The following is a 19,689-nucleotide window of genomic DNA, read 5'->3' as shown; positions in this document are numbered from 1 at the left end:
TTTCGATCCTTGAATTCGGAATGTAACTCCAAAATAATTGCGTACGGTTTTCAAATTTAAGGATTATCCACTTATTAGCCTATTTTTTATTCTCAATATCATTATGTCTCAAACTGAAATAATTCATAAAAAGGTTAATCCCTTAAAAGATTTTGTTGCTGGTGGTGTGGGGGGTATGTGTTTGGTATTTACAGGACATCCCTTAGATACTATTAAAGTAATACTTAATGAAAATTCTCTTCATTTTAAAACAATTGCATTAATATTAAATTTTTTTTTATCTGCTATATATTATTATTTTAAAATAATTGGTTTTGACATTGCTATATAATTGAAAAAAATAAATACTCTTGCTACCATAAACAAAAAGCTAATTGTATTAATAGGTATTTTTATTATAAAAATTATCATTCAGTGTTATTTAACAGGTCAGATTACAAACTATGCCAAAACCAGAATTGGGACAGAAAGCACTTTATAGTAGTGCTACTGATTGTGCAAAGAAGACATTTTATAGTGAAGTAAGTTATATCTTTAAAAATCCCTGTTTATATCTTATCATATTTTTTTCTATTGTAATCTTATTTATAAAGGGTATCAAAGGGTTATACAAAGGTATGGCTGCACCTTTGGTTGGAGTTACACCTATGTTTGCGTTGTGTTTCTTTGGCTTCGCTGTTGGGAAAAAAATTCAACATAAATCCGAAAATCGCAAAAATTATACGTATATCAATAGTTTTATTTTATCTATACAAATAATATGTTTATTAATTAAATTTTTAAAAAGATCAAAAATGATGGGGTAAAACAGCTGGTGTCAAGGTTTATTTCAAAGACACAAAATAATTCATGTCAATTCATAAAATTAACTTTTGATATCATTCATCTAATTAAAATATATTATGGAAAGTTTTTAGATAAACTAGTTCACAACTATTTCCAATTTGATATATTTATTTCTGTGGAGATCTACTCACAAGCTTCTAATTTTACCAGAGTTGTTAAAAGATACTTTTTAAATGGATCTAGATATAGATACATTGTCTAACTAGATACAGATATTTTAATCAAAAATCTATCTAGATACTTGTATATAGATCCTTTAACAACCCTGATTATTACCCATTCCACTGTCTTTTACCAAGAAAATTTAAAGCTAAATATTTTTAAATTCCTATTAAATTATGTATTTTTAGTAACACCACATTATATTATTCTTTTTTTTTGTATTTTCATTCTATTTTACCCTAATTATGGTAAGGAAATGGGGAAAAAAGGTTTGCAGAAATAAACATTAAAAAAAACATAAGAATAAAACCTGAAAAAAAATCTATATAGGTCCAAGCTTATAAATTTAATAAATCAGACAAAACAGGCAAAAATGTATAAAAAAAATAAAAATATAAAATGATGTTTTCACATCCTTTTATAAAACTAGAATTTCTCTAATTGCGGTTATTAAAAATGAATATCACAAATATTCCAAATCCATGCCATATGAGTATGACCTTGATCTCCACTAATCAAAAATATATTTGTGTTTGATAAACCATTGCCTATGATAAATAACACACCATTTCAAAATTTCTAAAACCCCCTTAGAGAAAGGTATTCAAACCTCACATATTAGGGAATTTTAACTAAATATCATTGTCTGAATCACTTTCACGATTTGGATAACCATAGGTGATGACATTTTAAATTATTAACACGTGATTTAGGTTTATAATACTGTAAATTACAAATTGATATTATATTTTAATTTCAAAATTAAATAATAAATTATAATTAATTATGATATTATATTTAATTTTAATGTTTACAACTTACCTTCATATTTTTTAAAAGTAGCGAAGTAGTGGCTACTTAGCTACTTTCAAAAAAAAGTAGCGCGCTAAAAAATTAAATAATTACAAAAAAAGTAGCCGCTATTAGCTATAGCTACCAAAAAAGTATAACTAAGTTAATTACTTATTTTTTTAATTTTTTTTTGTTTTGTTTTTGTTTTTATATTAATATAAAATTTTCGTAAATTATAAGTGAACTTAAAATTTTATTTCCCAACACTAGGACCCACCAAGTCCTCGGGTCAGGGATCCGCTCCCCTATGGTCCTTATAATTTTTATTATCATTTATATCACATAATAAGAATAGCCATGTTTGAAAGGTTTATCATTTAGGGATATTCCTTAATACTATAATTTTCTTTCTGACATTAGTATTTTTGATTTGGCGATAACCATCGACCCCCCTATGCAATGACATGTAATACCTAGACTGACGTTTGAAAGCGTTGTTGAATGCAAATCAGCTGGGATCGCCATTTTGGTAACCCATACAGTAATTATTCTCATGTTAAAAACTGCTATTAAATTGATAACTTGCTTCCTTATTATCTCGATGATCAGGTATTTCTTTAATAAAGTTTGCGTTAGACTTAGGAATAAATTGGCCTCTCGTTTAAAATTTTTTTAATAATGATATGGGTAATCAAAATGGCGTTCCCAGCTGTTTTCATTGATGTATACTTTTAATGAAAACATCGTCAGTCTAGGTATTATTATAATGTCATTGCCTCTATTGTTCTAATAATTATTATATTATTATTTTAGGGAATATTCTTCAGCACTATAGTTTTCTTTCTAACGTTAGTATTCCTTGATCTTAAAAATATCTTATTTTTGGTTGTTGTATTCAAGCGTTTACCAAAAGGGTAGCTTACCTTAAACTTTAAAATACAGATTAAAAAGTGTGATTGTTACGACTAAAATCTATAACGAATATAGGTCCCCTTATCTCATATTACCCGCGTTAAAACGACCGTCTTCCTGCCCCTCTCCCCAATATCCCCTTGGACCCTAACGTGGGTGGAGGCACTTATTCCTCAAAGCCTTAAAACGGCTAAACTCAATATTTTAGTCAAAAAATGTATTGCTAAGCCTCGAAATTTCGCTAAATGTCTAAAAATCTTCAGTGCGTAATATTTTTTTCTGGCTAGCTGTTTAACAAACACTACGTGACACGTTCGTTACATTATTTCTGGTCGGTTTCAATACGCTAACTAGCGGATGTTTTCTTGTACAAAGATGTAATAAAATAAATCGACAAATAAAAATGATGCAACTTTCTTGATAGAAAATTGTCGCGATATAGGTTGCGCGGTCGATATCAGCAGCGTGACACCTATACCGATGCGGAGTGTAGTCTTAGTATCGGGGTAATATCTAATAATAAGTTTGACGTTACCTGCAAAATGTCAAACCGAACTTTTAAAAGCGAAGCCTTATACGATTTAATGTTCAATTTTCTGAACATAGGCTTAACCTTTTTGTAAAGAAAAAATTTAAAAAGAGTTAACCGAACCTTTATAAATCTTTATAAACCTTTATAACAAAATTTTTTAAAACGAAATAATTTAGAAGATACAATTTTTCGATACAATTCGACCACAAGGAAAATATAACGTATTTCGTTTTATTTTTTTTGGATTTATCTACAATATTTTTTATTTATTTTTGTATTTTGTAGTTAATTATGGCGATTTCAAATATTTGGGTTTAAAATATCCGGCCAGGCCCTTGTATATATTTTTAAAAAAATTAAAATATGGGCCTGGTCTGCAGGTTTCTGACATATTTAACCTTTTGTAGACGTTATTTCATTTATTTGTTTTAGTATACTTCTATTATCATAAAAAAAAATTATATCATAGTATAGCTACTTCTTTTTTTAAAATAGAAAAGTATATATAATATACTTGGAAAAAAAAACTATAGTTATTTATTAATTTATATTTTATAGTTGATCAGTTTTTTATTATGTTTTTATCACTTTATGACGGTTTTTTAAACTGTTTTTTATGAATAAAAATTTGTATACATTGCTATTTTGGCCATTCTACTTGTTAAGATAGATAGACAATTTTTATTAAGTGAATCATTTTTAACAAGATTTATTTCTAGCTATTTTTATAAATTAAAAAAATTTTGATGCCGTTATTTGCATGTCGAGCCCACGAATACTAATATTTAAGATTTAAGATTCTTCTATATCTTATGCTCAGTATCTTTGTGGCATTTTTTAATAAGATATTGATTTAATAAGATACTTGTATCTGTATTGATTTAATAAGATATTTGTATTGATTTAATAATTTGTATCTGTATTGATTTAATAAGATATTTGTATCTGTATTGATCTAATAAGATAATTGTATCTGTATTGATTTAATAAGATACTTGTATCTGTATTGATTTAATAAGATACTTGTATCTGTATTGATCTAATAAGATACTTGTATCTATATTGATTTAATAAGATAATTGTATCTGTATTGAAGAATCATGTATCTTTTTCATTTTCTTAACAAAAGATACAGATACTTTTTATATTTTTGTTTTATAATACATATTAATAACGTATATAACCTTATTATTATTATTTTTTTCGTGAATTTCTTGCATTAATTTAATTGTTCTTTCTTTCCTATCGTCATATTTTAATAATATTAAATATTACGGTACAACAAAAAATCAACTTAAAAATCGATAATAATTTACATTCGAGATATATATATAATTAACAACACCAGAACCAAAATAGGCAAAGGTTACATTTTTATACATTTAATTATAACTGATTGGAATATCACCATTATAATAATATTTTTTTTTAATTTGTAGGATGATTAACACTTATGGCAGTTAAGTAGAAGATTGTGAAACTGAAGTTGTGGAAATAAATTCCCCTGAATCATATCCAATATACAGTAGGAGCTAAAGGTTCTGCAGAAAACAGATGAGGGGTTTACATTTAGGAGAATTCCTGGAACATAATATTATGGAAAAAAAAATGACAGCAGTGTTTGAAGAAGATTTTATCTGATAAGCCAATTGCTATAATTACATTCACAAGTTCCATAACGAATATGATGTTAAAATCAAACGATTACGAGAATGACTTGTTAGAATTTAGTTAAACTAATGATGGTTAAGTTTATTATTATTTATCTTTAAAATGAAATAAACAATCTATTCAGAACCTACTTAGAATATGCTTTACAAAATGTGATCTTTTCTGCGATACCAAACTTATTTGGAACGATTCTTTGTGGAGTAATGGGAAATTGTATACAAAAACTATAAAATGCATACTGTAGTAGGTCCAAATATTCAGAAATGATAAGTAACGAGAATTGAAAATTCTCAGGGAGTCCTGAGCTCCTATGCGTCCCCTCACCCCTCCCTCTAGTGACGCGTATCGTATACAATATATTATTATATTTACCTACTGTAAATTAGGGTATTTTAACCCTGCGTGGGCAATAAATATTTTTTAACATTTGCGCACTTAATGGCCACCTATCCGTATCCCTAAAAATTATTCAAAAAACATACTATAATATTTTGGGATTTTTTCAGGTAAAATTGAATCTAAAATCTTTCCTTCTTCCTTCCTTAAAAAAAAGGAATCAAAGATTTTTCACGCGGTCATCTTGTAACCTAACAAAAGCGGAAACTATATATCAAAAGGGGGGGGGGGTGATTGATGACTTATTTCAATCAATCTCATTTCTATAAATTACCCCCCTTTCCCTCCTCCCCAATACACAAACTAAGGAATAAGTAATGGGCAAGATTACATTATTGAGTTATGAATTGATTTTTATAAAAAAAGAATTAATTTGGTCTTCAAATTGAAAGAAAAGGAAGCTGACAAGACAGGTAATGACCGCGTCAAATTTAAGAACCGGAAGAACCACTTTTCAAGATTTTTTTTTTGAAATTTTGAACCTCAACCAAAAACTCTTTTTAAGTCTTATCCTCTAACTCTGACATTAATGTTAAACGGTATCGCGAATTAAGGATGAAAAATCTTTTTGAAAAAATGTTAAAATTCCAATTGTTTGCATATTTTGATCCACGAGGGAAAAATTTTATATAATATTCAAAATGTCTAACAAATAGAACAATATTATTATTATTAGCCCGCTGCAATTATTCAATGCCGGAATGTTATCTGGGGTCTTTACAACTATCATCATGGTACCCGGCGAGCGAATTAAATGCCTATTACAGGTATGTTTTCTATTTCGTTTTAAATCCTCTAGGAAGGAAGAGGATAGGGGGAGGGCAATTGATTTTTAAATTATGATTTCATAGATATGATATATATATATTAGAAAGATGAGTTTGGTCTACTCTTCCACTTATCCCAAAAATGGTGTATCATTAGCGGTGACCAATAGAAATAGCAAAAATCAGAGGGGAACCGGAAGTAGCATCATTTGCGGAAACTTCCGGGAAACCCGTTTATTAAAAAATGTCGCGTCATTTCATTTTAGAGGGTTTGTTTTGGAACCCGAATGTTTTTCCAGTTCGGTTTACCAAACTCTGGATTTAAATTGATATATATTATTCGTTAATTTTTTTTTGAGGATATAAATTACTCCTCCAACAAAATTCGTTTTTTTCATAAAATATATATATAGGTACAACAAGATTCGAAAGAAAAATTGTACAAGGGACCAGCTGACGTTGCTAAGAAACTTTACAAGCAGGGTGGCATCGCGTCGATATACAGGGGAACGTGCGCCACCCTATTGAGAGGTGTCGTAAGCCTTATTTCGTATAAATATTTAAAAAACGGACTCACCTCCGTCCACGCTTAGTGCCATGCATTTGACGCCCGTCCAATCGTAAATGGGGGGGGGGGAGTTTTAGTGTTCGATTAGTGAGACTTATGGGATACTTTGGCCAATCGAACACGGTTTTGCCGAGAATTTACCCTAAATATAACGGGCAACATCTCGGATTAGCCTCTATTTAAAGATTGAGTTGGCTTAACCATTTCGGAGTTATGACATTCCTAAGGAACGGAAGCATTGGGGTTAAACAGTGAATACGGTGATCATTTTTTAGTACAATTGATGTTAGTGTAAGAAGGAGAAAATAATCTAAGAAACGAGAATTTAGAAAGAGGTAAATCTCTAGTTTGCGATTAGCTAGAAATATCGTCTCTGGCAGAAGGATTACCTATGAATTTGGTGAAATTACACGTATATAATCGGAATATAGAACAAACCATCTTCTATAATTTTATAAGGATTGGGTAAAACACGAGGCTTGGAAACCGAAACAAAATATCTGATACACTTAGAAATCTCCGCCTAACTATGAACCTTACCCCTATTCTTCAGCATTTAAGGAACCACCAGAGCCCATTGTATCTTGTGCATGTTAGTTTCAATGTGTTTTTTTTCCCGGCAATTTATTTTTTTTTGAGCGTCTAATATTAAAATTTAAAAATTCGAATTTTACCGGAAATATAATTCTATCATGTCAGAAATTAAATTGCCGCCTATCTTACGAATTGTAGACAATTTTACTGTTAAAACCTTTGAGTCATTTAATATAAATTATTATTAAGAGGTTCGTAGAAAAAATTGGTTTTGAAAGTCGTGAGTAGTGTTGTTAAACAGCTGGTTTTGAGCCGGTTTTTAAAAACCGCTCACCCAATTTTTTAGCCGGAAAAAAACTCGAGATTTAGCTGATAGGTGTCCAAACCTTTGTTCCTTCTACAAAGAAAATCTTCAGGCCCTGCGTAATGTTATTCTGGATGGTATATTGAGTAGAGCCGTGTAACAACACTACTCATAAGGGTAGGTATTCCCAACATGACGGCATACATTTTCCGGTTAACGCGCCAAAAAACAAATGATTTAAAGTTTTTTTTAAAAAAAATGACACGTTGACGCTGACATTTATAATCGATGAGTACGCTATCCAAACTAGTGATCTGCATCGGGCCTAATTTTTCGAACCCGGCCCGGCCCGAAAGTTTTTTTAGAAACCCGGCCCGAACCCGATTTTTTTTAAAATACCGACCCAGCCCGACCAGAATTGGGCTGGGTACGGGCCGGGCCTAACTTTGCAGATCTCTAATCCAAACTAAAATTATAACCACAAAAATTTTCTCTAGGATATTTTGGGTTCGATGCTAATTTTTTTGAAAATTATAATTATTTCCCTTTATTTTTTTTGTTGTTGTAATTCCTTCTTAGATTTAGATCTTATATTAATTCCAGAATAAAAAAACTGAGACTCTAAGAATTCTTTCCCGTAATTGCTCAGAATTTTTTTAAAAAAAATGCTTTAAGTTCACCTTTTTTTTTTTTACTGAATTGCAATAGATATCTTAAAATCTTAAGATGATTTTTTTAGCTTTTCGCTTAGTTTTTATGAACGATTAATTTTTCTTTTTATTTGAGCGTTTCTGTTTTATAACCCTTAGCATTTAGTATTTCTTTATCTGAGCATTAAGAAATTAATTCAGCTTTTAGGCTCTGTCCTGGTTTTAGCCGGCTATAACAGCTTCCACCAAACAGAAAAGTGAGAGGCAATTCGATTTAGTTTTTTAGGAAAAAAAATATTTAAAAAAACAACAAAAAATATGAAATATCACCAAAAGCACTTAAAAAAACTCCAGTAGGATGTCCTACTTCAAAAACCGGAAGTTTTATTAGAAATGTGAAGATAATTAGGATTATTATCCCTGAACCTCAGCCTCTTAGGCTGTCAGATGTCTTTAATTCCGATCATGATGATAGTTTGAGGCTAAGGTTCAGGGTTATACTTTGATAAAATTCCAGAGTTTCTATCATTGCTTAGGGGTTTCTAGGCCTACCATAAATAAGTATGAAAAGATAAGTCGAATTCAGTACACAAACTTACCAATTTCTTTTTTTGTATTATCTGAACATACCAATTTTAATTTCTAAGCGATGAAAAATGGGAACCATAAATTTAAAACACGACATATTATTATTATTTATTTTTTCTATCATATGAAGACGTTCCAGCTAGTGGCGTGTATTTCATGACGTACGAGTGGCTGAAAGATCTGATGAGTAAAAACGACAAGTTTACTATAATTATACCTCTTACCTTTTGACTTTATTTTCTCCTTTAATATTTTTTTGTGGTAGTAAATATTTATTTCTCAATCGTCGGGGTGGCCTAGTGGGTTTATATGATGTATGCTTGGAAGGCGAAGGTACCAGGTTCAATCCTGATAATAAGGAACCGTAAAAATTTTTCGGATTTTCCTCGAGGAACTGATGTGAAATCTCTGAGCTTAGAAATGCCACCCCGGTCACCGACAGGCTTAGACAGCCGGGTGCTAGGATACTTGCCTAATAAACCCCAAATGAAAGTAGTTATTTCTTAAAATAAAATTTTGAAAGGAGATTTAACTCTGTTTAGTGTTGTGCAGGGATTTAAAAATATCCTGTTAGGCAAGAATACGGAAATTTATTATAAAGTGGTAAAATGATAGCGATTTTATATTTAATGATAATAATAAATAAACGATCTTTTTTAAATAATATTTTAACGTTTTCTTTGTATATACGATACAAAATATCGCCTCAGGAACGATAAAAAATATAAAATTTTATATATTAATCGAACATCATATTTAAATTAAAAAATAAACGTTAAGGCCATGTTCTTGATCGACTTATTACTTAACAGAATCAAAAAATAAAAAGAAGAAATGTAAATAAAAATGGAAACCTAACTTTCTTAGTCCTCACTAAAACTTTAGAAATTAAAAAAATCTATGATTCTTTTATTTTTCACGAAGGCAAAAATCTACTAAATATGTTAATTTTTTTTTAACCGACCAATCAACGTTAAGCAATATTTATTGATTGACGGATATATATATTAAAAATATTGCAAAATTTATAAACACTGAGACAATAACCAAAAATAAATAAGTATAAAATACGAAAAAAAAAATAACAATGCCACAAAATACCGAAAATGGATGTTCCAAAGCAATCGTATCTAAATTATATCGAACTCGAACCAGGAAACAGCCTAAAACCGTAAAGCCCAACATTTAAAAAAAAAATCATATGATTTCCATTTGGCCATCTATAACCCAATATATCAATATAATTTTTATTTTTAAATTAACATCTTAGAAGGTCTTATAATTATGAAATTAACCCAACATCTCATAATAATATCGTGATAATTCTTCTAATTTGCACAAGACTTTTTTTTTGTATGAAGGTATTATTCATTTGAATATCACAACATTAGGAATAAATAAAAAATGCTTAGAATTATAATAAATATTATCAGATTCTGTTTAAACCAAGGAGGACTTATTCATAGCACTTGAAAGCGTCGTTGAATGTAAATCAGCTGTACCCGCCATTTTGGTAAAACATATGATAATTATTCTCGTGTTAAAAACTACTGTTGCCATTGATAACTTGCTTTCCTTATCATCTCGGTGATATTAGACAATTCCTTGATAAAATTTGTGTCAGACATAGGGAATAAATTGGTCCCTCGTTTAGGATAGCCAAAATGGCGTCCCAGCTGATTTTCATTGCACACCTTTAATGAATGCATCGTCAGTCTAGGTATCATTGTATTTCATTGGTTTAAACATAATTTTTATTGGGGAAAAATGGAGAGAATCTACGCTTCATTAAATGATTTTTTGTTTTGTTTTTAATTTAGATCATCCGGTAATATAAGTCCGTTCAGAGTAATATTAGCCGGCGGATTGGCCGGAATCGCAAATTGGATAATCGCCATACCTCCCGACGTTTTAAAGTCTCGTTTACAAACAGGTTTCGATTATATTTTTTAACATACTTGTCGTTTAATGTGTGGTAAAATGAAAAAATATTTTTATAGCACGTGATAACGTATATTAGGACTAATGACGTAAAATAACGCCATTCGTTACCTCCTTCTAAAGGTAACGAGTAACGCGTCTTTTTTTGAGTAACGGTAACGCAAAACGTTACTCGTTACATCGATCAATTTTTTCTTAAAAAAAAATTATGGGGAAAACATATTTAATTTTTTAATATTAAATTACTTTTATTTTTTTAAATTTTATGAATAATTTTAAGCCGAGTTTCTAAATTCACATCGACCACCGAATTCCTTCATTTTAATTTTAAATTTTCTGTCAAGATTGTTATATTCTAATTAATATTTGAATCAAATCAATTGTCTGATTTATAATAATATATTTTATAAAATATTTATATAAATTGTTCATTTTTTTTCTCCAGATGATGATGAGTTAAATGCGACATTTTTTTTAAAAAAAATTTGATAAGGGGACAAAGTTTACACTGTAAGTAATTGTAAATTGTGTCCCAAATCAAATATTTTAACCTCATTTGTGGAATAAACATGGGCATCCTCCAAACGGTGCAGCCATTTTTAAGGAAAAAAGAGAAAGATATTTTGAGTATACTGATTATAACAAGATGGAACTCCACATATTTGACGAATCTTGTGATAAATTCAAATTGCAGAGATTTTCAGATGATGACAAGTCATTCATAGATGAATATTGTATGGCTGTATGTATGATTTCATAGGTTATGGAACTAGTTCCTTAGAGAGTGAGAAGAAAAAATGCATTTGAAAAATCTCACTCCCACGATAACTATTTAACATTTTTTAAAAAAATGGCCTTAAATAATTTCATTTTTATGCCCCTTATTAATGCAATCCTACAAGACAAATATGAAGGGTACAGAGTTGAAATATTGTTTACACTTTATTTCAAAAGATGCGAACACATCTTTAAAGATGAATACATATTTTCGGCAATAGTTCACCCACCATTTAAATCAGATTGGCCCTGGTAAAATTAGTTGTAAAGGCAGGAAGGAAGGAACCTTGAACTTATTTCCTGTTTGAGAAAAGATCTTGACAAAGAAAAAGGCAGACTTGATTCCTTTATAAAAAACAACAACACACGTACAGATTATTTTATGATGAAGATTTAAAAAAAAAATGGACAAGGATCTGAATGAAGATTCTTTTGAAGATGAAATAAGTTTTTTTTAATTTCTAATAAATATACCCTAATTAAAATTATTTTTTATTTATTAAATATTATAATACAACCCTCCCTTGCTCTGCGCCAGTTGAACGTGTGTTTGGCACAGTGAAAGCTATGCTTAGCACTAAGCGCTCTTGTTTACCTGATCAAAATGAAAATCAATTTGTTTTTAAAAATAAATTTAAAAAAAAAAAATTATTACAAAAAATATCTCATCTTATTATATATTATTTTTTTTTGCATAATTTTAATCGACGAAAAAATGACCCTATGGCTATGTGTCTAATGCCACCGTCCGGCTTGGTTAAAGAAACAAGACGTGCGCCCAAAAAGAATAGGACGAATACGAAGAGGAACTTCGCATAAGAGGATATTATTGCAAAGTTCAGTTAATGATTTCAGCAAAGGGTCAACAAAACCACTATCAGAGCACTGAATTAAATCACCAAAAAACGGGGTCTGAAACCGTCCAATCCACCTGTCGTCCCTTTTTTTAAAGGACTTTAAGCAGTTAATTACTTCATCACAGGTGAAAGGAATGGGGGAAGGCATGCGGGTGAATGTTAAAAGGGGAAGCCAATGGATGTTTCTCGAGAAGTTGTTGAAAGATAGTAACGTTGGAAATCTTATCATCAAGTCAATATTCGGGCAGCGCCGTTAATATCTCCAAGATCTAATTTTTCAGATATCAATTTACAGCGGAAAGAGTTAGGATTTAAAGAGTTAGATGGAATAAATTCATCAATAATAGTATTACCAAAATTGGACACCAGTTCCTTCAAAGCCATCTCATGATAAACTCTTGTTGCCAAGTATACTTAAATAATTTCGCTGAATTTAAATGGGGTATTTAGGAAACATAGTTCACCCGCTTGCACCAATTCTGCAAAATTCCCCCTCTCCTCACGCCCAAATCCTTTTATTAGAGCTCCTCACTCGTATGACCCCAGTCTGGTTTGTTGTTCCTCAAGCTCTGTGATTTATTTCTTAATTCGCATATTCCCCCAGTTCTTTTTTAGGATCCCTATAGCTGCCCGAGAGTCGATCTCAAGGTTCCTCACGTCACTTATAAATAATTTGAATTCAGATTTCTCCTCAATACCCTTATGGTTAGACCTGGTTAGTTTTTGTTTTCGAGTCCTAGTTAAACCCAAAAATAAAATATTCCATCTAACTCTTTAAATCCCAACTCTTTCCGCTGTAAATTGATATCTGAAAAATTAGATCTTGGAGATATTATCAGCCCTGCCCGAATATTGACTTCTGATGATACGATTTCCAACCTTACTATCTTTCAACAACTTCTCGAGAAATATACATTGGCTTCCCCTTTTAACATTCACCCGCATGCCTCTTCCCCTGTTCCTTTTACCTGTGATGAAGTACTCAAGTGCTTGAAGTCATTTAAAAAAGGGACGACAGGTGGGTTGGACGGTTTCAGACCTGGTTTTTTTGGTGATTTAATTCAGTGCTTTGATAGTGGTTTTATTGACCCTTTGCTGAAATCATTAACTGAACTTTGCAATAATATCCTCTTATGCAAAGTTTCTCTATGTATTCATCCTATTCTTTTTTGCGCACGTATTGTGTCTTTAACCAAGCCGGATGGTGGCATTAGACCCATAGCTATAGGGTCAATCTTTCGTCGACAAGTCGCCATGGCTATTGTAAATAGGATCCGGCCTAAGGCCAGTTCACTCCTATTTCCCTCACAGTTAGGAATTTGAGTTAAGGGTGGGTGTGAAGTGGCCTCACATGTTGCGCGTATTTTTAAATCCTGAGGTGGAATAAGGTTTTCTGCAAGTTAGACTTCAGAAATGCCTTCAACAGCATCCATAGGAGCGCATTCTTACCCTCTTTTTTACATCATTTCCCAAAATATTAGAATTTTCTTAAGTCCTGTTATGGATTTCCTTCGTTACATTCGGGGAATTTTTCACATTCTCTGAAGAGGGGATTCAGCAAGGTGATCCACTAGGTCCCTTGCTCGTTACTATAGGGGTTCAGGATTTGATTAAAAATTTAAAGTGTGGTTTCAAATTAGACCTAAATTTATGGTATCCCGACGATGGCTCTTTTGGCGGTTCTTTATCCAATGTTTTGTCGGCCATAGAATACGTTGAAATGGAAGCTTCTAAAATTGGTCTTTCCCTAAATAGGATAAAGTGTGAAATTTCTTCCCTCAACAAGGATTTTATCCCTCCCCCAGATTTTATAATCATTCCGCACGACAAACTCTGTCTTTCAAGTTCCCCTGTTGGTTTTTCAACTTCCTTTTGTCAAAATTTTTTTGATGATTTGATTCAATCCCTTTTCAATTCACTCAAGAATCTTCCTCATCTTCCCAAGCATCAGTTCTTTTTCCTCACTAAAAAAATGTCTTTTCCTAGCTAAATTCTTACACCTTTTTTAATCTTCCCCGGTTTTCCAGTATAACACCCTCCTTAAGGCCTTCGAATTTAAATTTAAACATTTTATCGAATCCCTTTTAGTCTTAAATTTTTCGCATTTTAATTGATCCTTCGCTTCTATGCCCGCCTACCGGGGTGGTCTTGGATTTTCACCTCCTACCCCTTCCTAATGGCAATAGCGTGCTTTCTTTCATCTTGAATATCCTTTAACGATTCTATTTCCTCGCTTATCGAGTTGGACGATCCCCTTTTATCTTTAGCTAAACAAGAGTGGCTTACTCTAGCTATCCAAGGATCCGAGCAGCCAGTTTCCAGTCATCTAAAGAGCTTCCTGGTCCCTATGCTTCAATGCGCATTTAAAAATCTTTGTCTGTGCCCCGATCTTATTAACCTTCAACTGCTCAGAAACGCAAAATTTTTTTTTAGCGGCCATGAATGGCTAGACGCGATTCCGAGTGGTAAAACGGAAACGTTACTCACAAACGATGAGTTTCGAACTGCCATTGGCCATAGGCTTGGTTGCCTTATCCCTTCTGTGGACACCTGTGCTGCCTGTCGCAAACAGGTTGATCCCTTCTCTAGACATTGTTTTTCTTGTCTCAAAGTCAGTGGCCGTTTTCTGAGGCACGGCAACCTTAATAGGTTAATCGGCAAAGCCTTGATTTCGGCCGGTTTCCCCAATAGGTTGAAGCCATTAGGTCTCCTAAATGTGGACGGTAAGCGTCTATACGGCATGTCTTTGACGTCTAGGCACGGCGGCAAAAGACTTGTCTGGAATGTTTCGTGTGTTACCTCTTTTCCGGCTAACTAGAATACCGACCCCTCGGAACTCCAAGAAGTCAATAAGTTTAATAAATATAGATTCCTCCCTAACTCTTTTATATTTATTCCCCTAATTTTTAGCGTTCTGGGAAACCCCGATCTCCAATCCCTAAAGTTCCTAAATCAATTGGGTAGAAGAATTGCATTATGGACAGGGGTCAAAAACGATTCCCTATCTCCTTTTCCCTCCTAGTTCAGCACCTCCAATTTGCAAATTATTTTTATATGGTAGTATACCTTATACATCACTATCACAAATATTTTTTATTCAAAAAAAAATTTTTTATAAATATTTTTATATAATAATATACTTAAATTCATACATATATATTATATACCTTCTCAATTTTTTTTTTGCTAACCCCTATTCACATCACACTAGCTATTGAACAAGTCGTATAATAAATATTATTACAAATTTCTTTCTATCTATATCTATTATCCTATACTATTATCATCGTCATTTTAAACGACAACATGCTGTAATCACAATGAAATTTTTTTTAAAAATAAATTTTAACCTGAATTCATTTATTATTATAATATAACATTTTTATTTATTATTCTAAGTATTATACAAAATAAATTATTTAATTTTTGAAGTAACGCGTTACTTTTTTGAATGGCCAGTAACGCGCGTCCTTTTTTCACAAGGTAACGAGTAACGGTATCGCGTTCCTTTTTTGAGTAACATTTACAGCACTAATTAGAACTAAATAAATTGTAAATAAGAAAAACATTCAAAATCAATATCTATATTATTTGTCTTGTTTAGGAAAAAATAAATATAAATTAAAGAGTAGTTCAAAAGTTTCCTAGAATTGTCCGAAATTTTACAGACTGCATTTTCGGTCAGATCAATTTTTTTTTAAATTTTAGAAATCGTTCTCGTTTTTAATGATTTAAAAGTTGAGAAATTCCATGATGGATTCTATTATTTCCTCTACGATGTTTCCTTTGAGGACAGAGATTATTTCTAACTAGTGCAGTTAAACGGCTCGAACGGCTGACTCAATATTTTATACAGAAAAATATTAAGCAAGCCGAAAGATTTTGTTCTTAGAAGAAGGCACAAAGATCTAGTCATATATTAGCAAAATTTTGAAGTTTTAGGCAATATTTTTATTTTGGCCAAAGGAGCCATTTTAACAACACTATTTCTAACAAAATTTCATATTTCAAAAAAAATATATATTTGTTTTTTTTAAATTTTATTTATTTTAAATGATGATATTTAGCTCCCGAAGGTAAATATCCGAATGGCGTGAGGTCCGTTATAAGCGAAATCTTTACCGAGACCAAGGGCCAAAGTCGTTTCGCTAAACTATCCACTTTTTACAAGGGCTTCGGACCCGTTATGCTTAGAGCTTTTCCCGCTAACGCCGTAAATTACATATATTTATTAAAATAGTTTTTTTTTTTAAAAAAAACATGATTTTAACAAAATGATAACATTTGTTTGTTTGTTTTTTTTTTCGTTTGAAAACAGTTTTATAATTGATTTGAACGATAAAAAAAATGTATGTTTACCAAGATATGGTAACTTTTTGGAAAAGTTTAACTGAATTATTTTTTTAAAAAATTATTATATCTACAAATAAACGTATGATTTAATATTATTTTTTTTTATTTAAATAAATAAATTTAAAATAGGCTTGCTTCATGGGCTACGAGTTGACGATGAAATTTTTGAATTGGATTTTTGCGTGATTAATCGCTAGCGAATGACTATTTTATAGATATTATTGACGTTTAATTGGGTTCTAACGTTCGTCGTTTGTTTTATTTTTATATTTAAAAAAAAATTGCTTTAACAATAATTTATATATTATACGCTATACAATGTAAAATAATACAAATATTTTATATTTCGTTTAAAAACGCTCAAAAAATATTTGTGATATATATAAATCATGCATTTTGGAGTTAAAATAATAAATTCGTACCTTTTATTACCTCGAGATAAGAATGTATCGATTCCTTTTGTAATCATAGAAAACTTTGGCTTAAGATACAATTTTTTAGTTACTTGTTCCCACCTAGAATCTTCAAGAGATGATTTTTTTTTCAAGATTAATAAAGTTCAGATATCATTTCCGAATAAAATTTGATTTACATTTTTATTTAACTTGTTTGAAGTATAGGTGATGATTAAGTACATATGTATAATTAAATATTAACCAACAAATATTATTGCTAGATTCTAACAAAACATTGAGATATCCACTTCTAACAGTGAGAAACATCTTAGGCTGAATAAGCGTTCACCTCGTGCGCTGAAAGGAATGGAGAGTATTTAATAAATAATTGTTTAATATTAGGAAAAATTTTTTTTTTATATTATCAAGGCTTTTTGTTTGATATTTAAATCATTTTCATCAAAAAAAAGTGCTATTGTTTTTTTACAATTTTTTCAGGAACTTTTATAAGGGAAACTGGGAAGGTTTGCCAGTTTCTTAACTATTATTTATATCAGCTCATTTTCTCTCTCACATGTATTCGGGTCTTTAAGACTCGTCATAAATTAATGGAAATATTTGCAAATAAATAATTATTGTAATTAAAAACATTAATTCTGAGCTAAAAAATATTATATTAAATTGCCTTTCATGCCCACATATCTAAAATATTATTCTTAATTTAATTATCCAAAAGTATTCTAATTTTGTATCTTTTAATAAAATTTATAATTTAAAATGTTAAATAAACTCTAAATATCATCAAATTTAACGTCAATAATTCATATTCCTTCAATCAAGTAATTTCTCAACTAATGATATAAGCCCGTATTAATTAATTTAATCAAATAAATTAAACAATTCTATTTTTAATATTTTATAATCAAAAATCTATAATCTTTTTAAATATTGAATTTGAAAATAAAGATTTTAAAATATATTTAAATAATTTATTTTATTCTAAATTGTAATAATTTATATATATAAAAATTAAATAGTTTTTTTTAATATTTCGAAATTTTTTTATTAAAAAATAGAGAATTTTTTTTAACAACTATAAAATATATTGAACCGAAACGACGATACATTAAAAAGTATCGCGATACTTTGACAAATCTTGTTAGGAGATTTTGGAGCTTATTGTGTATAATTATTTTTAAAAAATAACGTTCCCTCTTCTATATACCCTCGTTCCTTGAAATTTCACTTTTTTGGTCCTGGAAGAATATATGTTCCCTGATAGCAAGTCAACTAATTCAGAGAAAACGATGATATTCAAGGTTTTGGATGTGTCAGTAAGAACAATTCGAGCCCTATATGTTTAATTTAGTTATTATGAAAGAATCTATTTTTTCTCCCATCATTACATAATGTTAAAGATTAAAAATAAAACCAGCGGAATCTCTAAATATTTTTTTTAAAAACTGGAATATATTTATTTGTTTTAAAGTAAGAAAATTATAACGTTAAAATACTAAGATATAATTGTGCTAAAATGGCATTCCGAGCCCCAAATACACTCCTCAAATACTGCCTATAATAAATTCAAAAATAAATATCACTCCCGGAGAAGCCTTAACCGCTATTAAATCTTTTCCAAACGATTCTGCTCCAGTGCTGGATTACCTTCGACCCTCATTTATTATTGACCTCTTGGGTTTAGACAGTTCCGAATTCCTACTTAATTCTTTAACGAAAATTTTTAATCTTATTATCAACGGGAAATTACCACATAAACTAGCACTAATAATCTTTGATGCTCGACTAATTGCACTTTAAAAAGCTGAAAATCAAGACGAACTATTTCAAAAATTATTTGTTTACGACTCAAATCTACAATAACCTTAAGCTTAGCTCCTTGCCAAGTGGGGTTTGGAGTAAAAGGAGGATGTGAAGCTGCAATCCATTGCAGTCGACTAGTTTTATCCAACCTCAAAAATGAAGATTATATAGCAAAATAAGACATATCCAATGCCTTTAATTCAATTATTAGGAATAAAATGATCGTTACTCTCTTGGAAACATTCCCTGACTACCACAATTACATCCATCTTAGCTATGGCATTTCTTCCTTACTCAAATTTAATGATTATATTATTAATTCTGCAGGAGGCCTCCAACAGGGTGACCTATTAGGACCACTACTTTTTTGCTATACCCTTAAACACCTAATAAGTGATGGTCTTTCATGCAAACTCAATCTACATGTTTGGTACCTTGACGATTGTACTATATCGGGGTCCATTACTTCAATCCAGAAAATTGTCTAGATATATTCAACAAACACTTTGATGAACTTAATTTATCCTTAAATATAAATAAAATCGAAATTTATCCTTCTCCGCCTCCAACAGACACCATATTAGTTAACTATAGACGGACACCCTTACAAGATTTCAGTATATTAGGAGCCCCTTGGGAGGTGCAGAGGGAGTTTTTAATTTTTTAAATAATCATCTTCAATCACTATTCCCTAAACTATCGATCTTAAAAAAATTACCCATCCATCAAGCATACTATATTCTCAAAAACGCCCTTTTATTACCACAAATCCAATATTGTTTAAAACTTCTGGTGCCTCTTTTCAAATTCTTTTAAAAGAATA

General features: G+C 30.6%; 1 protein-coding gene across 1 annotated transcript; it reads left to right on the top strand.

The window, feature by feature from the left end:
- On the top strand, nucleotides 1-17,021 carry LOC135929382 (mitochondrial carnitine/acylcarnitine carrier protein-like). The gene is made up of 9 exons (XM_065465928.1): nucleotides 1-217; nucleotides 429-521; nucleotides 594-724; nucleotides 5,988-6,078; nucleotides 6,492-6,609; nucleotides 8,853-8,922; nucleotides 10,543-10,655; nucleotides 16,365-16,510; nucleotides 16,780-17,021. Exons 1-9 carry the CDS (start codon nucleotides 104-106, stop codon nucleotides 16,834-16,836), a joined length of 933 nt encoding a protein of 310 aa, XP_065322000.1. The 5' UTR covers nucleotides 1-103; the 3' UTR covers nucleotides 16,837-17,021.
- Nucleotides 17,022-19,689: the final 2,668 nt, after the last annotated feature.

The sequence above is a fragment of the Gordionus sp. m RMFG-2023 genome, chromosome 5 (assembly GCF_954871325.1).
Source record: "Gordionus sp. m RMFG-2023 chromosome 5, tfGorSpeb1-WG-v2, whole genome shotgun sequence".
NCBI classification, from domain to species: domain Eukaryota; kingdom Metazoa; phylum Nematomorpha; class Gordioida; order Chordodea; family Parachordodidae; genus Gordionus; species Gordionus sp. m RMFG-2023.
This window is presented reverse-complemented; position numbering and strand designations above follow the sequence as displayed.

Excerpts from the sequence above, each read along its gene's own strand:
- LOC135929382 (XM_065465928.1), top strand. The coding sequence starts at position 104 with ATGTCTCAAACTGAAATAATTCATAAAAAGGTTAATCCCTTAAAAGAT. Across the intron at positions 218-428 it reads ATCCCTTAGATACTATTAAA|GTCAGATTACAAACTATGCC; the intron begins GTAATACTTAAT and ends GTTATTTAACAG. Across the intron at positions 6,079-6,491 it reads GAATTAAATGCCTATTACAG|GTACAACAAGATTCGAAAGA; the intron begins GTATGTTTTCTA and ends ATATATATATAG.